The sequence below is a fragment of the Portunus trituberculatus genome, chromosome 50, assembly GCF_017591435.1.
Source record: "Portunus trituberculatus isolate SZX2019 chromosome 50, ASM1759143v1, whole genome shotgun sequence".
NCBI classification, from domain to species: Eukaryota; Metazoa; Arthropoda; class Malacostraca; order Decapoda; family Portunidae; genus Portunus; species Portunus trituberculatus.
The window spans coordinates 24,044,888-24,057,100 of NC_059304.1; the positions used below are offsets into that span (position 1 = coordinate 24,044,888).

General features: G+C 39.0%; 1 protein-coding gene across 5 annotated transcripts in view; it reads right to left on the minus strand.

The window, feature by feature from the left end:
• The window catches only part of LOC123500064 (ARF GTPase-activating protein GIT2-like), a 42,254-nt gene that overhangs the window by 28,266 nt on the left and 1,775 nt on the right, over positions 1–12,213 (minus strand). For all 5 annotated transcript variants that reach the window (XM_045248704.1, XM_045248702.1, XM_045248703.1 and 2 more), the window contains exons 3-8: positions 8,450–8,562; positions 8,017–8,206; positions 7,100–7,230; positions 6,750–6,987; positions 6,331–6,473; positions 1,867–1,970 (exon numbers count right to left, since the gene is read on the minus strand). In XM_045248704.1, the coding sequence (XP_045104639.1) occupies positions 1,867–1,970; positions 6,331–6,473; positions 6,750–6,987; positions 7,100–7,230; positions 8,017–8,206; positions 8,450–8,562 (919 nt within the window). The remainder of the gene's footprint in view (positions 1–1,866; positions 1,971–6,330; positions 6,474–6,749; positions 6,988–7,099; positions 7,231–8,016; positions 8,207–8,449; positions 8,563–12,213) is intronic.

Genomic DNA, 12,213 nt, shown 5'->3' on the forward strand with positions numbered 1-12,213 from the left:
TCCCTTACTCTCCAGTAACTAGTCTGTACACCCAAGAGAATAATGACCTCTCACTAAAACTTCTTCCATACATCAAGCTGTGTGTGTGTGTGTGTGTGTGTGTGTGTTAAAGGGTTATCACACTGGCCTATGATACATGGAACAAGGAACTTCCGCTCCGGATAGCTGGAACTTTTCCAAGATTAATGGAGCAAAGTTGGGACGGCTACATATACATTCCAGTTCTTCATATGCTATCCCAATGAAAAAATAAACACAAGATATGTAATAAAGCCCTATCATTTAAACTAATAAGAACGGGCCTAAATTTTTCATATTGGAATATTAAATAATATTTCATCAATCTAAAAAGATGAAATATATGCATATCATGTCGATAGTTTGGGCTCATGACAACCATCCCCGACTCCAAAAGTTGCCGTTGCACACCTCTCAGTTCTTCCCTAGTTTCCTTTTCTTCTTTTTCTCCAATAACTAGAAGTACAAATGCAATTCCAGAATGAAGCAAAGGTTGAGATATAAGCGGCATGGTTTTGTTCTGGTTTGTTTGGATAAGGCTTGGTCTTGGTTGCTGGGCCATTTGCCTAGCATACCAAGAACGCAGGTAGCTTGTGTATATAATGTTCCTAGTTCCGCACCCAGAACCATGGCCCAGGTTCCACGTATTATAGGCTAGTGTAATAATCCCTTTATACCTGTCCTGAATGTGTAGGAGGGAGAGAGAGAGAGAGAGAGAGAGAGAGAGAGAGAGAGAGAGAGAGAGAGAGAGAGAGAGAGAGAGAGAGAGAGAGAGAGAGAGAGAGAGAGAGAGAGAGAGAGAGAGAGAGAGAGAGAGAGAGAGAGAGAGAGAGAGAGAGAGAGAGAGAGAGAGAGAGAGAGAGAGAGAGAGAGAGAGAGAGAGAGAGAGAGAGAGAGAGAGAGAGAGAGAGAGAGAGAGAGAGAGAGAGAGAGAGAGAGAGAGAGAGAGAGAGAGAGAGAGAGAGAGAGAGAGAGAGAGAGAGAGAGAGAGAGAAGATGAAGGTATGAGAAGCACTGAGGTTGGGAGGAGGAACAGGGGAGGGGTGTGGAGGTAGGAATATGATACATGTCAGAAGCAGGTTTAGACAAAGACAGTTGCTATGAAAAAAGGATAACAGATGTAACTTTTGCTAGAATTATAGATAGGAAAACTTTTTCATCATATAAAGAGCCAACAGTATAATACTTCAGATTTTCCATGGTGTTCCAGCAGTCTTCATCTGTGATGGAAGGCAGTTTTGTCAAGTGAAATGTCATTACTAGTGTGTAAAAAGTAAACCTCCAGTCACCTTAGTACAGAATCAGCTTCCTTTTTTAATAACATAAGTCATCAGTGAACCAATTCAGTTTTCCAGTTCAGTCTTTAGCAACAAGATTCACAAGCTTTACAAACTGGCCACCATTCCCAACTACCAGCAAGTGATTGTCAGGGGAACCAGACCACACACCAGCCTGTTAATTATACCAGGACACATGTGGCACAGGGCATAATGAAGCACAAGCGACACCCAAGACTCTGCAAATTTTAAGTTCAGCATAGCAAAGAGTCATCCAATAAAGATATGGTATACATACATCACTTAGGACCTTTCTATTCAATAAATCTTTAGTTGAACAAGTCTCAAAAGTTCCATAATGATGTGGATGGCAGGTTTCTGATAGCACATAAGAGTATTTACTTCTCCAAAGGATAATTATGTCCCAGTAATTCTTGCTGGTATTCAAAATTTAATTGCACAGTAGTACTATATAGACTACCACACTAAACACTACCTAGTACAGATATATATCATTAGATAAATATCTGGCTGCCCAAATATACGTTCAAGAATGCTTTTATAACAATACCTTTGTCTTTGGGGGTGGGAAGTGGAGATGGAATGCCTGACTGCCGCCTTTTCGCCTCAGAGAGAATGTCAATAATCAGTGTTGCAAATTCTCGTGCATTGAATCTGTAAAGCAATTATTTCAAAATAATAACAGGAAATAAACAAAAAAAAATTTTTCATTTTCCACGATATAAACTTAATCCTCTGCTATTGTGCCTTCCGCTATTGCACTTACTGCTATGGCACATACTTAAAAAGTTGTACGTACTTCTATATCACGCACAAAGTGACAGCAATCATGCATCCGTCATTCAAAAACTTCTAGGTTATGACATCACATGATAGTTGAATTTCTCTATATATTTTTATTGAAAAACAGTTCTTCACATATTTCCCCAATCTACACATTCACCTTAGCTCCTAATCAGGAAATCAAGAAAAAAAAATAATTTCTTGTGTATTTAAGCATATACTGTTGAAAGCAGTCTAGTAGCACATCACACAAGCAGAAAACATTTACCTTTCCTTGCGCTCTTCAGTTAGTCTTCATGCTGGTGCCAGACACTTACCATTTTTTCCCGTAGATGGTGGCCCAGAAGTCCTTGCTGCTGTTCTATTGCCATGCTCCTTGGCATAATCTACCACTTGTAGTTTGTAGGAGACTGTGTAGCTTAATCTTTTTCCTCCAGCTGCCATGATGATGAGGGTGTTGATGTGTTTTGTTATGATTATGAACTTGGTGTTACTCCTCACTGCTAGATGGCATTGAGTCAGAGTGGTGTTATTTATAAACATGCATCACAGCCTCACAGGTTATATTACTTTAATTTTTCCAATAATGATAAATTATCATTACCAGTATTATCACTTTGGAAAATATCATTACCTGTATTATCACTTTAAAAATAAATTATTGGAAAAATGAAAGCAATATAACCTGTGAGGCTGTGATGCATGTTTATAAATAACACCACTCTGACTCAATGCCATCTAGCAGTGAGGAGTAACACCAAGTTCATAATCATAACAAAACACATCAACACCCTCATCATTATGGCAGCTGGAGGAAAAAGAATAAGCTACACAGTCTCCTACAAACTACAAGTGGTAGATTATGCCAAGGAGCATGGCAATAGAACAGCAGCAAGGACTTCTGGGCCACCATCTACGGGAAAAAATGGTAAGTGTCTGGCACCAGCATGAAGACTAACTGAAGAGCGCAAGGAAAGGTAAATGTTTTCTGCTTGTGTGATGTGCTACTAGACTGCTTTCAACAGTAAATGCTTAAATACACTAAAAACTTTTTTCCTGAATTTGGCTTGCTGAAATGGGTGTGCATCTTATATACTCATGTGTCCTATATGCCATCAAATATGCTAAATAAAAATGCTTCAAAATGTATGTTGTTATCATGATACTTGATTAGGCAAGTTTTTCTTATACTGTATCATTTCTTCATTTTTATATTATAATATGGTATAAAACAGGGCAAAAAGTTACAAAAATGATGGCTTGAAGGTTATAGTGTCAATTTGAATTAATACCATTGCTTCTTCACTTTGGCTATCACAATTTTGGCTGTTGTGCAGTGACAGATGCACCAATTAGGTGCGATAGCAGAGGGTTGAGTGTAGCAACCTTTCAGTCATCCTGTTTGTCTTACAACAGCTACTACTGTGGTGCCTTGCAAGAACAGACACTTTGGGAGGGGTTGTCCATTACCACGAATTGTCCATTACTGAGAACGATTTATCTGTGAGACCCTTAAACAGCCTCTTTACCTTTTTTGGTAGTTTATTCTCTTTTTAATAATGCAAAAAATCAGTCATGACTCTCTCTCTCTCTCTCTCTCTCTCAGTGTGGCAGTGTCCTTATCCTTGCTTGCCCAACAACATTCAAACAGAAATACACAACTGGCCACAGGTCCAACCAACCCAGGAAAATGAGGAGTTTTCAGAACTACTGGTTGTCACCAGGTGGCAGCACAGTGTCTCATTCCCTCTCACAGCAGTAATATAGAACATACCTGCAGTGCCATTCTATAAACACAGAGATGCAATAATTCATTATAACATATTTTTCTACATAATTCCTTCAAAGTAGTAACACAGGCAAAATCAAACCCTATTCATGAACAAATGTATATAGGTTGATCTTCTCGTGAATTGGCATTGAGGTTTGTTTGGTCATCTCCACATTTCCAAAAGAGTACACCCTTGATTGAAAATATATTAATCCAGTCGACAGTAAACATGAAAACAACATGTCAGTGCCACTTGAAGTTCAAACCACACAGGTCAGCTTACTAGTATATGGAAACAATTCTAATTAAGAATAGGTAACTCAAGTATCCTGGTGAGTGTTGCTGTCTAACCAAACCTAGGCTGGCCACCTGTTTAACTTAACTGTTGGACAAATAGTTAATTCCTGTTGTAATGTCCATGTCACTACGCCATGAGGAGGAGAAAAGTTTCACATATTTCTCTCTCCTCACTCTGCAGCTGTGCAGTGATATGTTTAGTTTTTGCTTGATTGTTTTGTTGTGTCTTGATCTTGATGAAAACGATGCTAAAATTCCCACAAAAATAACTATACCCATATATCACGATGTTACTGAGTAAGCTGGGTCATACTATACAGTACAGTTACAGATTCCACCTTTTTCATTGTCCACATCAATAGATTTTAGACATGTAGTATGCTGCATTTAAGATATTGATGACAGTATTACAAGATAATCACAAAAGAACGTTTTTTTTTACTATCTTCTCCCAAAATTATCCATACAGGATATTTAAAAGTAGATACAGAATTTTTTTTTTTTTTTTTCGGTAAGACCTACAGCGCCTGTAGGCACACTTGAAGAGTGTATGGGAAGCACTGTTCTGCTTCTGCCCATTAGTGGCACATGCAATTTTATTTATAGTGGTACCCATATTAAGACCCGTATCACCCCCAAAAGCTCATCTTGGGGGTAACCACCTAGAATCTGGGTATCATGGTGACATGTAGGTAGCTTTATACCACTCGACAAATAGTAAAGTGTTTAAGGCTGTACGTGGTGGGATTCGAACCTATGCATGGACATCTGCCCGATCCCATGCTCACTACCTTATCCACTATGCCACCACCTCCCTGAACAGTATCATCATAATCAATGTGCTATGCATCTGGATGTGCCTGGGATTTAATATAACAATAATTTAGCTCATGTGAGCAAGGGACAAGTAGTAGCGGTGACATCTGGAGGATTAGTTCTGAAAACTCCCCATTTGCCATGAGTGTCACTACAGGCAAGTAGTTGCCACTCTCCCACTTATTACAAGTTTTGTAAATACAGAGATCCTATTTTAGTGTGCACCTCAGTTAATGTGTTTCCTGCTTTATACACACCCTCAATTTGTTTCTATCACTCGTACAATGCCAAGAATTTCCCACTTAATGCGCACTTGCTGAAAGAAACTTTCATTTGAGAACAAAATATATTTACTATAAAATTATTCTTTTCTGCCAAAAACCAATAAAATAAATTCTAACAAATTTAGAAATGGTATTTTAACAACAAAAATAATAGTTAAATGCCAAAATATACAAAATAACATTACGTAACAAAGAACCATTGAGACAGTTTAATGCCGTCATTATGTTTTGGTCCAGCCAGGTTGCTCCAGCTTGCCTGAGTTACGGTTTCGTATTTCATGTTTGCTAAGCATTATGATATTTTTTACCTTTGTAGGTTGGTGATACGTAATATTTGTGATCTTTTTAAGTTTGTGAATATGGGTCCTCCCAAAAATACAAAAGAGAATGGTATTACAGGTATAGCTTATCAATAAATGTAAAATATTTTCGCTTCAAGAGAAACTAGACATCATAGCCAAGGTTGAGGCAGGTGAGAAGCTCTGTGAAGTAGACAGATTTTACTCTATTAACGAGTTTACAGTGTGTAACATGGTGAAATGTAAAGATGCCATAAAGAACGCAGTGCAGGAATGATCCCCTTATGGGGGATTCTCAGTGGTCAGTCATGGTTGGTCCCAGTCCCAATCTTATTTATAACATAAGATTCTATTATTTGGTTAGTACATTTTTTTATATATGTGCACATTTTCTTAGTCCCTTTTAAGGGAGGACCCCTGTAGTAGACCAACAAATTGAGTTACAAGGTCTCTAGCATGCCTTTTTTTGGCTTATTTATCGTGTCATGTGTGTATTCATCCGCACAACAATTCAGGAACCTATGGATTCGCGAAAAAATGCCATTGTGGTCCAAAAAAATTGGTTAGTGTCTGACTAGTTTGTTACTAAGTGAAATCCATTACTGCAAGGTCACTGAGATCACGAGGCATCACTGTAATGTATAACTGCTACATGTCCAAACCATCTCCATGAGATTCCTTAAACCTCTCTTTCTAAGATCTGTCTCACAAAGTACTGCAGTGATCACCAGACTGGGTTGTAATGAGGGCCAGCACTGCCTCACCTTGCCAGCTTCTGCCGCCCTTGGTTCCTGGTGGAGGAGTAGTCTGGATTGACTGGGAGGAAAGGCACAGTGCAACGGTCACTCACCAGTGCACTCTGGTTTTGCAGGGAGAGCCAAATGCTGTCTGTCTCCCGTCTGTCCACCTGTATGGAAGCCAAAATGTACTGGTAAAACACTGACACAGAGGCTACTTTGCTCTACAGCCTGAAGGCTTCAAGTTAAATGGTTTAGTGGAAGTACAGTACTCACTTTAATACTACTTCAAGGTGTCTATTTATCTAATATTACAACAATAGTAGCCAGTAACAATGTTGGTAGACACCATTATACCACAAATTAGGCTGGTGTCCCACTCTCAAAGGACACCAGAGACTGATTCTGTGATGAGTTGTCTGTCCTCTTCCCTGATCATCTCTTACCTCATCATAGACATCACATGCAAGTTCCTCAAACAGATGGTTGGGCAAGGACTGTAGCTTAGCCCTTGCCTCCTTTGCCAGATCAGACTTGTCTAAGGAGTCGGCCATCTCAGGTATTATCCAGTGCTGTCCAGTGCTGTGGTCAGGCTTTCGTCCACTCACATAATATGCAAGTCGGTCTGTCAGCTCATACTGACACTCCAGCAGATGATCAGCCATTTCTGGGTAGTTTGCTTCACTATAGAAGAGATATCCACCATAAGGCTTTGATGGCAATAGTAAAGTATATGACACTGATAATATTACATCAAACACAAGGTTCAATGGTGAACTGTACAGGCAATGGTGACCTGCTATAGTGGGCTGGAGTGTATCCCTGGGGATCAACAGCACCAGGATCAGCTCCATACACAATGAGCAGCTCCACCTGGGACGACTGACCAGCCCGGGCAGCAACATGTAGGGGACAACAGTTCTTTTCCTGTGGATGGCAAAGTAACACTTAAGTTCTTTTACCACAATCCACCAACTCAATTCTGAAACTCCTTAAACATCTAGGAAACTAATTTTTTTAACCTCTCCTAACCTGATTCTCACTTTTAAAATCACTCTTAACAAACCCTTGAAAAAGAGAGTTATACAGAAAGTAGCTCAAACAACTACCTACATGAACAAATGCCATAAACAAAACAATGTCCATGATATTTGATTAACCCCCTTCCTTATTGCAGCCATGCACTGATGTAAACCAAGCATTTGTTTTCGTTTGAACTGGAAGTTGCCACCACATGGGGCCTGAAAAAGGCAAAATCTGCACTCATGGCTTGGTGATACACATCAGTGTATTAGGGTGGTACATACATACCACAGCTGTAATGTGTGGTACCATAAGGTCGCTTCCACATGTGGTACATACATACCAAAAAAATGTCTTGCATTAAGGAAAGGGTTAAAGTCATTTGGCTTCATATTTCATACATAGTTAAAAATCCTAACTTTCATGTTCCTTCCTACAGCTACTATTCCCATGCAGAAATAAAGTAGTGGGCAGTGCCTCTTTTAATACCTTCACCTTAACCTTCTCCCTGTGGTCTCTTTCTGGTATACAACTCACAATCACTACAAGATCCCCTGATTTACATTACTTTACATTAAAATTCTGTTTTTTGTTTTTGTTTTTTTTTCATTAAATGTGTCTCTTTGCTCCTTTGACATGCAATGCATGCACAAACCAGTCAAACCTGCTTCACCTTCACACACTACCCACCTTATGGAAATAGTTGGGGTCTGCTCCTTGAGACAAAAGACGCAAGGAGGTTTCCAGATTGGAGGTTCGTACGCTGGAATGTAGCTGCCGACTCACGTCTGCATCATCCCCATTGTTGTCTTCTCTTGAGGGCCGGTACACAAAGGCCAACATCTGGTGCTTGGCCCGGATAAAGTCGGCCTTGGTTGGACTGAAAAAAGAGCCAGTCATTCTACACCTCTCAACAAATAAAAATAATGCATTGAACTAAAGGCAAACTGGGAAATAAAAAGTTTATCTTATATAAACTACCTTCTAGAATTTATGACTAACAATCAAGAACTTGACTCTAAATATCTACTACTGATGAATTGAAGTTTAATCAAGGAAATGATAACCAGCCCATCAAGGCCTGGCACTGTAACTCCACACACACAATGTTCAGTATACTGACTGGACGGGGTCATTGGACTGGGGCTTGCGTCTTCCTGTCTTGGCAACACTTGGGTCCAGGAGGGTGTGCTCCCAGATGCCATTTGCACCACTGTTGTACAGGGTGTGGACCATCTGGGGAAACAAGAGTACACAAATTCATTCTATATATAACATACATAACCACACTACAGCACCAATACAGAAGATACAGTGTCAACAAAAATTTTTTCTTAAAAAAAAAAAAAAAAAAAAAAAAAAAAAAATAGAATACATTTTGTTTTGAAAAAAATCTAATAAAATAATATATACACACACACACACACACACACACACACACATATATATATATATATATATATATATATATATATATATATATATATATATATATATATATATATACAGTACCCTCCCGAGTTTAGCGCTTGCTTTCTTCTTAAGATATAGCGCCAAACTCGAGGATCGCTAAACTCGGGGTATTGAAAACAATGTAAAAACGCTTATTCATTCTGGCCCGGGACGAAGCTGATTTTTTTCCTCCCCACTTTACTCCCTTATTTCAAAACATTCAGATTTTTCATGTCCTTGTTACGATAAGGGTGAGGGCAGGCAGCGGTGTACAGAACAAGTGGCTTCATTTTACAGTCTCCAGTTGCAATGACTGTAAAAAAAACACTGAAGCATTGCTTACTTTCCTTGTGCCCTCTGGGCTTCCTTTCTTTGGCGATTATGGTTGATTTTAGTTGTTGTTTCCAGTGAAACCCAGTTTCATCGGCGTTGAATATTTGACGGAGATCGTAACCGTCCTCAGTCATCTGTTTCAAGACACCAATGAAACTTTCCACCTCTTCTGTAGATGCGTCTGCTGCTTCACCCAGACATCGTGCCCTCTTGAACGAGTGTCTTTTCATGAACCTTGAGAACCAGCCATTACTAGCAGAGAAAGGTGGAGGATTGTCAATGTTTAACTTACGTGCCACTGCAGCATATATTTCTCTTGCCTTCTGTCTTACCTTACCAGAAGATATGCACACATTTCGGTCATTTTTGTCAACAATATATTTCTTCAAATAGTGTTCTGTTGTTACCATCAACTTGCTTGTAGGATGCGTGATGTGAGCAACTTGAATCACAGAGCTCCCTCGGCGTCTTTCAGGAAACTTTTATTTCCTCACGTTTCGCTCTTATTCCTCTAACAGTAGACTCACTAATGTTGAACAAGTTTCCAACGGCAACAGGTCCCATTCCAGCATCAAGCTTATCCAACACTTCGCCTTTTTCCTTCATGTTTAACAGTCTTTTCTTCTTACCCTGCCTCTCTGGCCTGCTTCCTTTTGCCGAAGTAGGTTTCTTCGAGCCACATGCTGCAGTGCCTCCTTTATTTCCTGACATCACAATTAATTAGCTTGCATATAAGAACTATCAAGATGCTGGTGGAAGAGGGCTAAGGACGCGTGCACACGTGGTCAGCTCAGTCAGCCAACTGCAGGAGTCTTGGGGCAGCATACGTGACGCCGCCCGGAAGTAAACGTGACCGCGACCAATACTTGTCAAAGCAGCACGAAACTCGGGGCGATACAGCGCCAAACTCAGGATGGTAAGAATTTAGGACTAAGCGCCAAACTCGAGGATCGCGAAACTCAGATAGCGCTAAACTCGGGAGGGTACTGTATATATATATATATATATATATATATATATATATATATATATATATATATATATATATATATATATATATATATATATATATTCTTTTTTAGACAGATGAAATTGAATGCTACTACAACTTCTGCATTATTAAGCTTCTGCTGGGTTTTTTTCTATTTGTCGTAGTAATTCTTTCTTTTGAGTGGCAAGTGCTTCAAAGAGCTGTCCAATGTTTGGTTGGACTCTGGCAACATTTCAATACATTCCTTGGGTCATCTTCAAGCTGAGTGAGGATATAGGTGTATTGCCTGTCTTTTTATATGATTGAGACACACCTGTGTCCTCACTCAGCCTGAAGATGATCCAAGGAATATACTGAGATGTTGCCAGAGTCCAACCAAACATTGGACAGCTCTTTGAAGCATTTGCTGCTCAAAAGAAAGAATTAGTAAGACAAATAGAAAAAAAACACAGCAAAAAGCTGAGTAATGCAGAAGTTGCAGTAGCATTCAACCTTGTCTGCCTATAAGAGAATAAACTCTCTGGCTACACACACACGCACACACACACACACACACACACACACACACACACACACACACACACACACACACACACACACACACACAAGTGGAGAGCAGCAAAAAGCAGAGTGCCACAGGGATCAGTATTGGCACCAATACTTTTCCTCATTTATATTAACGACATGCCAGAAGGAGTGAACAGCTACATAAATCTGTTTGCAGATGATACAAAACTGTGCAGAGTTATAAAGCAAAAAGAGGATTGTGAAATACTGCAAGAAGACCTAAATAAGATCTGGGAATGGAGTAAAAAGTGGGAAATGGAATTCAATGTGAACAAAAGCCATGTCATGGAAATGGGAAAGAGTGAAAGACGACCCGTGGGAATCTATAAGATGGGAGATGGAGTAGAACTGGAGAAAGTTAAAAAGGAAAAGGACTTAGGAGTGACGATGGAAGAAAACAATCAACCGGTAAGCCATATTGATAGAATTTTTAGAGAGACATATAATCTGATAAGGAATATTGGAGTAGCATTTCACTACATGGACAAAGAAATGATGAAGAAATTGATAAGTACTATAATAAGACCCAGATTGGAATATGCAGGAGTAGTGTGGATCCCTCATAAAAAGAAACACATAAGGAAGTTGGAGAGACTACAAAAAATGGCTACAAGAATGGTTCCAGAATTTGAAGGGATGACATATGAGGAGAGACTAAAGGCTATGGAACTATCAATCCTGGAACAAAGAAGGGAGAGGAGATCTGATACAAGTTTATAAATTGATCAACAGAATGGACCAAGTGGAAAATGAGAAACTGATCCTGAGAGAAGAATATGACATTCGAAGCACAAGATCGCATAGTAAAAAGCTGAGAAAGGGAAGATGTCCGAGAGATGTTAAAAATATAGTTTCCCGCAAAGATGTATTGAAATGTGGAACAGTTTAAATGAAGAAGTAGTGTCTGCAATGAGTGTGCATACTTTTAAAGTAAGATTGGATAAGTGTAAATATGGAGACGGGGCCACACGAGCATAAAGCCCAGGCCCTGTACAACTACAACTAGGTAAATACACACACACACACACACACACACACACAAACACACACATATGTATATATATATATATATATATATATATATATATATATATATATATATATATATATATATATATATATATATATATATATACAGGTAACTCAATTTACGCAAGATGCGTTCCAAGAGGCATCGAGTATATCAAAATTCGCGTAAAACAAACATTTAATTCTCATAAGAAACAATAGATAATAGGGGGGATGCGGGATGTGGTCCAAAAAATTTGTACAAAATACTCTATTTATTTGGCTAAATTAACATGTTTTTATTATTTACCATTCTAAAGACTAGAAGTGTATTTAAAGTAAAGGGTAAAGCAAGAAATAATAAGAGAAAGCAAAAAAATAATAAGAGAAAACAACAAAAAGAATACGTAAACACAACACTCACTGCGTCACTGCCTTCACCACTCACACCACAGTCAGTCACCATCTTCCTTTGAGCTTTACCACTCTATCAAAAATACACTTTTCAAAAATAACCCCACATGCAGAAGATGAAG